General features: G+C 38.2%; 1 protein-coding gene across 11 annotated transcripts in view; it reads right to left on the bottom strand.

The window, feature by feature from the left end:
- ITPR1 (inositol 1,4,5-trisphosphate receptor type 1) overlaps positions 1-14,068 on the bottom strand; it is a 410,117-nt gene that overhangs the window by 222,071 nt on the left and 173,978 nt on the right. For all 11 annotated transcript variants that reach the window (XM_056804557.1, XM_056804556.1, XM_056804560.1 and 8 more), the window contains 5 exons: positions 8,657-8,811; positions 4,489-4,588; positions 3,866-4,026; positions 2,498-2,639; positions 1,585-1,743 (listed from right to left, as the gene is read on the bottom strand). In XM_056804557.1, coding sequence (XP_056660535.1) covers positions 1,585-1,743; positions 2,498-2,639; positions 3,866-4,026; positions 4,489-4,588; positions 8,657-8,811 — 717 coding nt within the window. The remainder of the gene's footprint in view (positions 1-1,584; positions 1,744-2,497; positions 2,640-3,865; positions 4,027-4,488; positions 4,589-8,656; positions 8,812-14,068) is intronic.

Genomic DNA, 14,068 nt, shown 5'->3' with positions numbered 1-14,068 from the left:
CTGAGGCAGGAGTTCTTAATCTGGGATTCATAATCTTGCTTTTAAATGTTATGATAACTGTATTTTAAAATAACTGGCTTCCTTTGTAATCACAGGGAAAATTATAGTGGCAAAGTGAATAGAATGCTTAAGACTTGAATTCAAATCCAGCCTCAGACTCACACTAGTTGTGTGACACTGGGTAAATCATTTCACCTCAATTTGCTTCAGTTTCCTCATCTGTAAGATGGGGGAAATAATAGCACCTACCTCTCAGGAATATTGTGAGATCAAATGAGACAATAATTGTAAAACACAGTATAGTCCCCAACACATAATAAGCACTATATAAATGCTAGCTACCATCATCATCAACAACATTATCCTTTGAATCTCATTTTATACATTACCTTAAGAAATCCATAAGATTCACCAAACTGCTAAAGGCATCCATGGCACAAAAATGCTTTAAAAATCTCTGTTCTAGAGGAACATTTCTGATTTTCTATTGGAATGTCAATTTACCTATATTGAGATGATGCTTAACCTGGACCACCACGGTCCCTAATCTGAAGACTTGAATAGAGCATATAACTCTTTTCCCAAGACCATCTGCATAAAGATTTGCCCATCTACTCCTGTCTATTATTCTGTTAAACTCTAATATGCCAGCTGGATATACAGTGATCCCTCACCTATCGCAGGAGTTACATTCCAAAGACCCCTGCAATAGGTGAAAATCTACAAGGTAGCGGTGTTATGTTTATTTTATTATTTATATATATTTTAAGACTTTATAAACCTTTCCCACTCTCCTATAAACCTTCCAGATATAATGGAACAAAATTTTCATTTTGCATGAAAAAAATTTATATCTGATCAAATCTGGTGAATCACATTTTACTAGCCCAGAATTCTACCAGACTTGTGCCAGGTTCAAGACAAAGGGAAATTACAGTGGTTGATTGGGAATAGAGGTGAGGAAAAAGAAATGAAAGAAATATTCCCACATATTAAAAGATATAGTGAATGTCATCCTTAGAGTTCAGAAAATCTAGGCTGACCCAGGGTTCAGATTTCACCTCTGACACTTAAAACCTGTTTGAACCCAAGTAAGTGATTTATTCTCTTAGTGCCCTAGGCAACTCTAAGACTATAAAGCTGCTTTGGGAGGGGCATTTTCTCCCCAAGAGCTCCTGATACCAGTGAAATATCACGTTGAGAAACAAACAAAAAATTCCAAAGTTTCAGTATGTTAGAGAATTTTTTCTTTCAAGTCTTATGAGAAGATACCATGAACCCAATGTAAAGTTCCACAAAAAATAAGGATGAAATCAAGTCAAACAGAATGATAGTTTCAGGGATTTTCATCAAGATTCTTGCCTTAAATGCCCTCTGGTGTCTGGGAAAGATTCAGCCCCTTCCTGGGAGTAAACCAAGAAACTCAAGCTAAGGGAGGAAGTCAAACCCCCACCAGATCAATTAAGGGAAAAATCTATGTGGCGTATTAATTTGACCAGGCAACCATTTCATTTAGGAAGTCAAGGCCAGTGAGCAAATTGCACCACCATTCAACTGCTCATCACATTCCAGCCTGTTCCGCACCTGGTTCTTTCTGTAGTCCTGTTGTGAATGCCTTAACACCCTGTAGCACAGCCGGCAGATGTGTCGAAAAGGAGCGTGCCGCTGGTCCCCTAGCTCCTCCAAACGCAGCATTGGTCCATCTCCACAGTCTGTAAATGGGGCCTGCAGTAGCTTGAAAATCTGTAAGATGATTTAGCAAGTGAAAATGGATAATGATACTGTCATTACCTTTGAGAGGCTACACTTTTCATTTGTTTCTAAATGGCCCAAAAGTACATATTGGGATTTAACAAATCAAAAGTAACTGGGCACCCACTGAGTCTGATATGTTCTCCAGTCAGCAGCTAGATCATAAAAACTTCATTTGTGCATTCATTTAAGAAGTATTTATTCAGCTTGGTGACTGACTGTGGAGAGAGGGGTTTTAAATTTCAAATCAAACCTTTATTATGCATGAAAAACATAGTTAAGTACAAGAAGAAGGGCAAAGTTAAAATGGCGCGCATGGTCTCTACCCTCATGTAGCTGATAATCCAAAGAATACAGTATAATGGATTTTAGTTTCCCAATATCTCCTTTACTACTACTAAGTGGAAGAAATCAACATTTTCTAAAGGATACTCTAACTCTTTAAGTCCACCAATTATTCCCAGTTCAGAAGGAAGAGATATATTTGGGCTGGGAGTTAGAAGAGCAGAGTGAGAGACAGGGAGATTCATGGGGCAAAGATCTAGAACTAAATATCTAACCTTCTACCTCTTCTGAATCTCGTAATTCACTATTGAAATTTATTTTGGAACATTAGCCCCAGAAATTATATGCCCTTTGGCCTGAATAAATCCCTTATAGGGGAAATCACGTTAAGGACCTCTCTAGGAAGAATGACTTCCAATCATTCTTTACAAACTTTCCCATATCGTGAAGCCCAGCTGACCTGCTTGAGAATATTCTGTTCTCTCATCAGTTTCTGGCGTTCTCTGTTAGGTTTGGAGAACACTACTTCAAGAACGTCTTGACCTGAATTAGTTCCACCAGTGACAAAGTAAACTAGGTCTTCAAGCAGCTTGGTCACCGATCTGGAGAAGAAACCAGAATCACATACTATCAGAGTTGGGAGGGACCCAAGAAGACATTTACTCAAACCTATATCTAAACAGGAATTCCCTACTATCCAGACTGTTCAAAGACCTCTAGTAAAAGAGAAGTCATTACAACCTCCAAGGGAGCCCTCTTTATTTTTGCAAAGCTTTATGGTTTAGGAAGTTTATTTATATGAAGCTTCTCTGACATTTCCAACTACTCTTCCTAATTCTGTTTTCTGGGGCCAAGCAGAACAAGCTAAGACTTCTTCAACACAATGAATATATTCAAATACTTGAATCCGCATGGCACTCTCATTTTGCCAGACAATAACTTCCTGCAGGAAGCCAAAGACAATTATAAATACTTCATATATCTGAGGAGTATTCGAAGTATCTTCTCCCTTCTTCCCCCAAGTCTTCTCCAGTCTAAATATTCCTAGTTCCTTTGGTTACTAGAGACCTTCAATGGCAAGTATATTATAAAATGAAAACAGAAAGTTTTAAACAACAACAGGCTCAAATAAGAACCAAGTCACCAGTTATTTGTATATGTGTGTTTAAAGGTATTAAAAATACATACATATATATGTATATATACACACACACATCAATTTTTCTTCCAATAAAAAGTAACATATTTATAGTTAGTTCTTTATTATGTGCATAAAGATTATCCAATTGGTAAATTACCAGCAGCAAAATTTTAATCTCTTTTGAGTCAACAACTTAGTAACCAAGTTCCTAATCAATAAATCTTCCCAAAATTAGAGGTTCAGAACTGAGCAAGGAGGGGGAAATCACATCATTATGCATTTAGAGATGAAATGAACCTCAGAAGTCTCTCAAGTCCAACTGCCTTGTTTTATAGATTGGGAAACTGAGGGGCAGAGATGGTAAGTGACTTTCACCAAAGATATATCTAGTAAGGGCAGAGTTGTGCCTCTGACTTCAAATATACTTTCCATTCTACCCTGCTGCCTTTCAGTACTGAAAATTAAAAACTTCAATGATTTTTAAGATTACAAGGATCTGGAAAGAGTCAGTGATCAGGTTCATGAGGACCTCGGCTCCCTTTATAAGTGGTTACAGGATTACAATGTGACTTGTGAGGAGAGGTTACAAGGGCGCCATGATTGTATGCTCTAGCTCACTTAAAGGTAAAGAATTATATGTTCTATGGAAAAGAGAAAATGCATTCCTTTATTTCTTGATCCATTTACCTTCTTTCATTCTGTGTAATAGTCCCTTTTTCCAGCTTGCCAGCAATGGATCCTAAAACCTTGCTCGCATCATTGGCAAAATCCAAATCTCGAACTTCAGCAGGAGACACCGGAACTATGGCAAAAGCTTCCTTGTCTTCCTTCACGGGAGATGTGCCAATCTGAAAAATTCAAGAAAATCCAAGATACAAAAGGGTAAAGAGGTCAGGCAGTGAAATTTCTTTTGGCTTACTATATAAAGTAATAAAAATGGCAAAATTTTTCATGGTGCCTTATATTTAAATATCAATTGGAAATTTAATAGTCTTCAACTTTACAAGCCAAAAACATTGTTAGCAGCCAAAACTGTTCCTAAGACAGGCATGAAAATTCAGATAATTGCATAAGCTTTAAGACCAGAAGTTAAACTAAATGGTCTCATTATTTCTATAGCTTTGAGCTTGCTTCACTCCAGGTCTCTCTGAAGAGAATTCTTTAGGAGAACTCTAGTTTGGCCATGTTCAAGTTGGTCATGAATCAACAAAACTTGACAGGTTGGTATGTTTCTCTTTTGGACACAATGAAACCCTTTCATTGGGGATCAACCAAAGACCCAAAGTTGGCAGCCAAGTTTGCAGACTTACTTTAAGCATCACCGGTTTTTCTTCTTCCTTGTCAATGGGGATATTTGTGCTGTGAACCCAGGTATTAGTGCACAGGTGTCTGAGTCTGACATAGGAGTTTCTAAAGGCAAACAAAAATGTTTTAGGGGCAAGAATGTTTTTAGGACCTTTTTTGTGATCATTATGTTTCAAAATATTCCAACTGATCCTTCCCCCAAAATAAATTTATTGTTGTTGTTTGGGAGGGGGGTTTCCTGCCATATACATGCGTAAAATGGATTTTTTTAAAGGATCTGGTAGCACCATGTGTTAGTGGGTACTCAATACCTATCAATTTATGATAATGATTGGATATATTTGGCCTGGCATACAATCTTTTCAAATTCTTAGATCGGGCATATCAAAGTGATCATAGCCATGAAAAGTATCCTTGCATGAAATTCTTTAACTCTGTGACTTTTTTGAATGGACATTACTAAACTGGAAAAAAAACTAAATAACTGCTTATTTGAGTGTCTGGTGTATGCAACACAAATCTGATGGCAAAATATAGAAATACTAAAGGAATAATCTCTGCCTTTAAGGAGGTTATGAGTTAGCTAAACGAATTACACAGATAATATCAATAAGTAACATGAGATGAGGCTAAGTATCTGTAACTCAGGGAAATTTTCTTTAAATATTTCAATGGATCTGTGATATTATTGGTTCAGGAAGTGATTCAAATTCCAATCCAGTCATGCCTGCTTAATTTGTATAAGTCTCAAGCCTATATTCTGCAACTTAGCTTCATGGAACCTTTTCATCATGAGGGCACATCTGTAGCACTAAAGTCAGCTGTTCTTCTTGCCATAGGGTTAGCCCTCAACTTCTCTTTGTTATGTAATTCCTTGATGACATTCTTTACTCCTGTTCTTTTCTGGAAACCTTGTTGGTTATATGTTGCAGTCTGTTCACACCCACCATGAATCTTTCCTCTATGTAATATTCATTTTTAGTTCTTTGGAAGCAATGGTATTCTGGGTCTCGCTTCTAAACACAACTCTAGACAAATAAAAAATGGTTCTTTATTTTTATGCGAGGCTGCTTAGGATCAGTGAAAGTGTTTTGCAATTTTCTGAAAGTGTACTGTCAGCTCTCCTCCCTTTCAACTCTAGATCCATATTCCTGTCCATATTTGCTGTCTGTCTCAGATACACATAGTATTGGGCAAGTTCTATTGAGTGTCTGCTTAGACACGTGTTGAAATATGGGCGACAGACATCTCTCATCCATTTGGGACACATCCACAAATACAGAGGTGCTAAACATTCCTGTTTAGCATGAATTCATGAGAGAGAGAAAAGAGAATAAAAGGGAGGCCTCATAGAGGAGGTAAAATAGAGCTAAGCTTTGAAGGTTGGGTTGCATCTGGATAAGCTGAAGTGAAGGCATCCAGGAAAAAGGAATAACACACAGAGTTTGTCAGTGGAGTGATGTGGTAAGCACTCCAACACTGTTAAGAAATCTTTCCTTTCTTTGGGGAAATTTGGAACTTAGCATAGAACACTGTTTAGAATGGCCAACTTTTTTGATGTGCTAAATGAGTGTCTCTTTTTATTTTTTTTTCAGGGAAGGTTCTCTTGGAGGGAAAAGATGAGGGATGTGCTGGAAATATAATAATAGATAAACAATGCCAGTAAAAATTTAATTTTAAAAGAATATTGCCCATCATATAATTCAAATTGATATTTTAGGTGTTATAAAATGATATTTCAACTATATGCTGCTGATGGTAATTTGTACATAAGAAATAATAGCCTTAATCACTTGAACTCCAGACATTATTGACCTCCAAAGGAATTACTGAACATCTCAATCCAGATGTACTACAAGAATCTCAAACTCATCATAGCTAAAACCAAAGACTATTACCTTTCCCTCCTCTCCAAACCTACTCCTCCTGCTTTCCCAATTTAAAAAATTAATTTGATTAATTTTTTTTCTTCTAGTCACTCAAAAATCACAGGATCATCTTTGTCTGCTCCTACTGTTCAGACCCTTTATTTAATCAGCTGTTGAGTTTTGTTGATGGTCCCTGGTTCCTTTCCATTCCTACTGCCAACATCAATGGTTAAGAACTCATCCCTCTGAACCAGACAAGAACAATCCCTTCCTAACCAATCCTTCCCACCCCTCAGGTTCTCCTCCATCCCATTGATTCATAAGTCTTACTAATGCACAGGTCTGATCACATTCTACCTGTTCAAAAAGTTTCTGCAGTTCCCTTTTGCCTGCAAAATAAAAAGTCTGATATCCCAGGGGCCTCCTACAACTTTATTTCAACCTCTCCTTTCAGCCTTCTCCACCATCACTCTCCAGTAAATGGCCTAGATTCCAAAAACACTTTTTTGTGTGAAGAGATTTTTCTTTCTGGCCCTTTATTCATTCCACAATACATGAACCATTTGCTCCAGCCATGGCAATCTCCTGAAGGTCTAGCCATTCTTCAAGGTCCATATAAAATGCTACATCCTCCAGGAAGCCTTTCTAATTCCCCTTTTTTGTCAGAAGTGATTGCTCCCTCCTTGAAGTTCTCTTAGCATTTTGCACATGGATCACTAGCCATCTTCACCACTAGATTGTCATCTTCTTGAGGGCAGGTATTTATTTAGCTCTGCACTTCTCTCAATGCCTAAGTACATTGGTGCTGTAGGCAGTCAGTATTTCTAAAACATTTATAAGATAAATGTTTTAAGAAAAACTGAGCCTTCCCTTTTTTCCTATAAGTACAACCAAATGAAAATCTGATAATATACCTGGAATATTCATTAGCACTTAGCCATCCAGCATTTACAGTGTACCATTACTAACAATTTTCCTTCTCTATCATTTTTTAAATTTTTTCCTTCTAAAACCCCTACCTTTCATCTTGGAATTAATACTGCATATTGGTTCCTCAGTAACAGGGGCTAGGCAATGGGTGTTAAATGATTTGCCCAGGATCACAAAGAGAGGATGCATCTGAGGCCAAATTTGAATCCAAAACCTTCCATCTCTGAGCCTGGCTCTCAATTCACTGAATTACCTAGCTGTCCCCTCCTATTATTTCTTCATTTGGCCAGTAATGCCCAATTGGGAAGGAGAAAGGAAGATAAAGCCACAAATATTAAGACTATTGAACTTGAATTTGTTCCCTGGGATTCCCAGGCTATAGCAACTTACAATTGGGCCCCTTAGACTCTCACTTGATAACATATTTGAGATATGAGGACAGAACAATTAATTACATAGCAGTGGAATGGATAGAAAGCTGGAGTTAGAAGAAATAAGTTCAAATTCTGGCTTTGCCATTATTCCCTATATGACCTAAAGCAATATACTTTCATCATTTAGGACTTAGTTTCCTCATTTGTAAAAGAAGGAGGCTGTATTAGGAAACTACTATTGACCCTTCTAACACTAAATCTATTGTCCTTTCTTCCAAAAAAAAAAAAAACCACAGGGTTCTAGAGCCCTAATGCTCTAAACATTGGCTAATCCATATGATATCTGCCTTTCCCAGGGAAGTCTGACAGTACAGCTTTGCTTTTTCCAACAGTGTTTGGTTTAAGAGATGGCAAAGCAATGTGGCTGATAGTAGCACTGGAAATGGGCATGTGATTTCAGAGTACTCGATCTCTAGCCATCTGATCTTGGTCAGATCACAGCCTTTCCCTCATCTACAAAAACAGAAGTGATACTGTCTTGGGGGCAGTTGGGTAGTTCAGTGGATTGAGAGCCAGGTCCAAAGATGGGAGATCTTGGGTTCAAATCTGGCCTGACACTTCCTAGCTGTGTGACCTTGGGCAAGTCACTTAACCCCCATTGCCTAGCCCTTACCACTCTTCTGCCGAACCAATACACAGTATTGATTCTAAGATGGAAGGTAAGGGTTTAAAAAAAAAAGAAGTGATACTGTCTGCCAGTGATATATATTTTGTATATTGTAATACATAAATGATTATTATAGTATATATATAGCCTGCCCTGCCTCCCTCAAAGGGTTGTTAAGAAAAGTCAAATGCAAGAACATACATGGAAACAGTGTGAATATTTGGAAGTCTTGAAGCAACCTATAGCAAGCAGGTATCATTATTAAGTCAGGCTCCAAGCACTGAATTCTTAAGGAAGGTGTTTGTTTTGGTTTGTTTTGGTTTGTTTTTCATACCTTGGAACAAGGCTATCACCTCCTCGCAAGGTGGTAGGATCTAGCTCAAAGATGGAAGAGATATCGTTTCCTTCTGGCACAGAGACTAGGGAGTACGCCATCTTTTCTTGGGCATTTCGTAACCTGCTTCTTGATGTGTCCTGATCAGAGTCCATCTGAGGAAGCAAATTCATCAGAAAGTCAGAAAGGTGGTTTGCCAAATGCCACATTTACAGTAATCATCCTCTAAGGCGCAGAGACCAAGAAAAACGATTGTGAATGCCAGGAGCTGGCAGAAACTACACCTCTGTTTCAGAAAGGTCATAAAAGTTGACAATTAGCACACTTTGGACAAAAAATTATGCAACCTTCCTCCCACTGCAATGCCTTTTAAATCAAGCTTAGGTAATGCCCTGGTCTTCCATGAAAATATTTCCACTGGTGATAAAAAGGAATTTGGTTCCCTTAAAGAGACCAGCCAAAAGTCTAAACCAAGAGGTCCAAGTCATGTGAGGGTTTGCTTTCAGTGGTGGTCCACCTATTAAGAAGACAGTCTATTTCAAGGAATAAATAGCCATTTTAAAGCCAAGAGCAAACCCGGTGTCTCTGGGACAAATGTTTTTTTCGAGGAAGTTCAGATCCTAGCTCTTCTAGTTGGTATCTATGTGATAAGTCAGCTTTTAACCTCTCAAGGCTTCAGTTATTTAATCTGCAAGATGAGGGGGTCGTATTCAAAGGCTTCTAAGATCTCACTCCAGTTCTAAATCTATGCTAGTAGAGTATAGGTTATAAAATCAGACGAGTCCAGTGCATTCATTCACAATTGAACAGGAAAGTATGTTTGAGAGAATTTCAGGGTGAAATGGTCTTGTACTGAAACATTAGAAATCTGAGTTAGCCAGAAACCAAAACTTTTCTGAGAACAAGGGCTAGTAAACAGGTTATCCAGAGAAGTTGTAAAATCTCCTCTTAAGGAAGTCTTTCAAAAATAGGTCAGATGCTCATCTGCCTGAGTTATTTTGAATTTTCAAGTAAATCCTGACAAGAGGCGAGGTCCTTTTTTATCCCTGTGATTCTCCATGTGCTTTATTTCCCCGTGCCATTCATGCACAAGCAAAATGCTTTAACAATCGCAGGGTTTCAGATACTTAATGACAAACTCCAATAGCAGATTTTCCAGTGCCCCTAACCTGTATGTCTTGGGCAGAAGCTTTGTCTGCCAACAGCAAAAAAAAAAATGCAAACTGCTTGACTTGAAAAGAAGAGACAAATTCAAAATATCCTTGACAAAAGAGAGAAGGGAAGAAGATTCCTTCTCTGAGGCTCTATACCTATTGGCATTGGCTCCCCAAACTTTGCCTTTCCCATTACCATTTGCCCCTTAATTATTTCCCTTCCACCACTCCCCCCTGAAAAGCATTCACTCTCCAAAACGTGGTATTTCTTCCTCCTCATTTTCTCCCTCAGACCTCCTCTAGCAACCAACTGAACTGAACCCCAGTTGGCCCATGTTGTGGTAACTCACACAGGCAAGGACTCACAACACAGCAAGAAAATTTCCAACAGGTAGGACCAATTCTGGCTGGATCAGAGTCTGTTACACTTGACATAACTTGCTAAGCCTTCCACAGATCTAAACTCTGCAGCGGCCACTAAACCGAAGAATATGACCAAGCTGTGTCCTGGTGACTACAACTTCAGAGAAACATATGAGAAGGTCAAAAAGAGCCTGAAGGTGCAAGAAGGCAGTCCAGGCCAGATCTTAGCTCCTCTTAATGTTCTGACATCTTGGTCCAAGGTAAGACTAATAACCCAAGCAAACCCATTCAATGTGTAGGGAACTTTTGCCATCTAGTGGGCAAACAGCATAAATGAGGAGGGTGAAGCCTAAACCTGAAAGCTTTCTAGTCTGCCCTCCTTTCTAAAAAGATGATGACTGAAAGGCACCTTTAAATATGTCAACCACCAAGAGAAACACAATGTCACCTCAATGTGTGTTCAATCAGAAGAAATTTACAGGGAAAAAGGTATGACCAAAAGTTGAACAGAATGAAATACTTTTAAACCTGTCATTTCCCTACTTTCCTTCTTGTCCACTAATGGCATCCAACCCACCAGAAAAGAGTAGAGTAAACCAATAAAAACTTCCTGAGGCAAGACCAAGGATGGTGTGCCATGGTGGTGGCAGTGAGCTATACCTTTCTCAAAATCCTCAGGTTATCCACACCCACACTTCAGCTGCAATTTTGAGTAATGTCCAGAGTAATGAAACCGTGGGCTCCACGCAATCATATCCATAACCACTGTCATGGCCACCATGACCTCACTGTAGCCCTGTCAAGGAGAAGTTAATTCTCCATAACCAATGGTAGGGTTTGTTCTCTCCACCCCAGATCAGTTACTGCTAAAGTAACTGTACCAGCTAAAGTTAAAATAATTTGCAGGTACAATCATGGAACCAGTAGTAGCATTTTATAAAATCTTAGTGAATGAGCAAGTGTTGGGATTTTGAAAAGGAAGAACTAAGTAGATTTTTAAAATTAGAAACCAAAAAGCCTGATAAGTCGAGGAAAATTCTAAAAATGAATCCTATAAATTGCCAGTCACTTAGATAGGAAAAAGGTGATGATTAGGAACCAGAATTAGTCCATTCATCATAACATTGTTCTACATTTATTTGGAAAGTGCACACATTTGTGAAGATGTCACTCAGTTTGCATAAAGCGTGTTTGCTTATTTATTAGAATGCCATGCTGCATATTTCATTGGACTTAAAGAATACACTGATTAGGCATAATACACATATGGATCCAGGGACCCTTGAACCAACAATGTGCCCCCTCCCACTTAACTCATTTTGGGGGTCTACAGTTCAAAGGTTAGAAACCATCAACAAAGTAAGAAGATCTAGGAATTTCGGTTAACTACAAGCTTAATGAATAAAGAATGAGACATAGCTGTTAAAAAAAAAAGATAATGGAACCATTTTTTAAAATGGAAATATAATGGGCATATCAAGGGAGTTAATAGTCCTGATGTTGTCCTGACCGTATCTTGAATATTTTTAGCTCTAGAAACCAAAATTTAAGAAAAACGTTTGGCTACAACAAACCATTTAACATAGAATAATTTGGAAAAAATGGTTTAGTCCTATGAAATTCCTTCTACTATGGCAGTGATGGTGGTAGAGTTACAGAAAGGGAAGAAATAACTAAAAAGAATGGAATAACTTTGATACTATCTATAAACTTTAACTTAATCGTAAGCATGCTTACTTTGAAAATTTTTGTCCAGTGACAAATGGACTGGCATACTGCTGGAAAAAAATTAACCATATGATTATTCATATTCACACAATAAATAAATAAGAAGACAAAGGGGAATTTCCTCTAATAGAAAGATGGCTTATAGGCAATTTGGAGGAGCAAATAAGGTTACTAGTATTTTATTATATTGTAAATATAAAAGCAACAAAGAACATCATTACATGGTATAATTTATTATCCCTTCTTACCAGTGCTTATGATAAATATATGCAAAAAAAATTTTTAAGGTAACTGAAAATCTTATGAAAAACCAATTCTGTAAAAGGGGCTAAAGAGGCAGAGGAAGAATCAGTGAAGAACATGGCAGTATCTTCCACTTCAGATAAATATATATCTTGATGACAAGTGACTTCAACACAAAGGTGGGCAGAGTAAAGGATGGCAAAAAGTGTGTTGGAAAACATGACATATTTGAGAATGCATGTAGAATCCTCATGCTACTGTACATTCAATATCGTCTTCCAAATGGGAACAACAAATACTAGAAATAAAAAACACCAGAAAGAAGAGGGAAATGGACTCAGCCTTCACAGGCAATAAACAATTGATTGATGATATTAAAGTTCCAGCAGAATCTGCAACTTTTTTTGTAATTGGTCCATCAGCCAGTCAAATTAAAGTTCAAAATGCTTATAAAAAGACACTATGTGGAATTGCAACAGCTTTAATATGACCTATTCAAACATAATTGATGCTAAAAAATGGAAAAATGGAAAAAGAGAAACCGACTCTGATTATTATGTGGCTGATGAGATGTCTAAAAAGTTAAGGCAAGTCTGTTTAGAGGAGTATCCTGATGCAGTGGGCAATCTGAAGCATTCAAGATGGTACTACCCCAGAGTGGGATTTTGGGCAGGGGGAGGAGAGAATCAAATTCTCCATGGCATGGTTTATGGTCAAATGTCAAGAGCATCTCCCAAGCCGACAAATGGAAGGAGAATGAAATGAAGCACAGCTATAGCCTGACCTAGATGAGAAGGGGACACGAGCCACTCAGATAAGTGAGTCATTAGAGTCATAGAGGTTAAAAGTTGAAGTTGCCCAGGGTTGGATTCTTGGTCCAGAAAGCAAAGACATTGGCTAGAAGATGGCCAGGCATGTCAGGTCTGAATGTAATGAGTTGATTCAATTCTCTTTAATGAGATTCATGATTACTCAGAATAGCTCTGCCATACACTCACAAAAAAAAAAAAACCACAGGGGATTTAAAAATGCCTATTGGCCCAATGCTGACATGCAGGTGGATGGCCATCCTTAGAATCAATACACTGTGTATTGGTTCTAAGACAGAAGAGAGGTAAGAGCTAGGCAATGAAGGATAAGTGACTTGCCCAGGGTCACACAGCTAGGAAGTGACTGAGGTCAAATTTGAACCCAGGACTGCCTCCCCTACTCTAGACCTGACTGCCCCTATCAATACAGATTATAAATAAATTCATTTACCTAAGAAAAATATGGGAAATAAGATGTACTTACTGGAATGAGTTGAATTGCATTTGGGAAAATGGGTCATGCTTTTAATGATTCTAAACTAGTCCCACAAACCACAACATAAATGCTCCATAAAAATTATGAATACTTGCTTAGGGGCAGCTAGATGCCTCAGTGGGTTAAAAAAAACAAGCCTAAAGATGGGAGGTCCTAGGTTCAAATCTGACCTTAGACACTTCCTAGCTGGGTGACCCTGGACAAGTCCCCCATTGCCTAGCCTATACCACTCTTCTGCCCTGGGACCAATGCACAATACTGATTCTAAGAATGGAAGGAAAGGGTTATAAAAAATACCAACTTTCCAAACAAAGTTACCAGTGACTAAGAGAGACATGGCAGTGCATGAAAAAGGCAGCCCATTTGTAATTATGGTCCTTGCACAAGAAGTTGTATAAAGGATATCATAGAGCAAATAATGACTGGAAAAGTTGTGGGGCCAGTCACACAGGCAGTGAGAGATAAGAAATGGGTATCCCAAGTACTGTCCAAGTATCTTCTAAATGGAAGAGGATCTAGAGAAATACCTCCAGCATCCCAGGTATATCCTCTCTGTAGAACCATGAAAAGGATACCACAAGATGAAAAGGCATGGGTAGGTTTCAGTCTGCATAGATGA

The sequence above is a fragment of the Monodelphis domestica genome, chromosome 7 (genome assembly GCF_027887165.1).
Source record: "Monodelphis domestica isolate mMonDom1 chromosome 7, mMonDom1.pri, whole genome shotgun sequence".
Classification (NCBI taxonomy): Eukaryota; Metazoa; Chordata; class Mammalia; order Didelphimorphia; family Didelphidae; genus Monodelphis; species Monodelphis domestica.
Note: the sequence above shows the minus strand (reverse complement) of the source record. Positions and strands in the feature narration are given on the sequence as shown.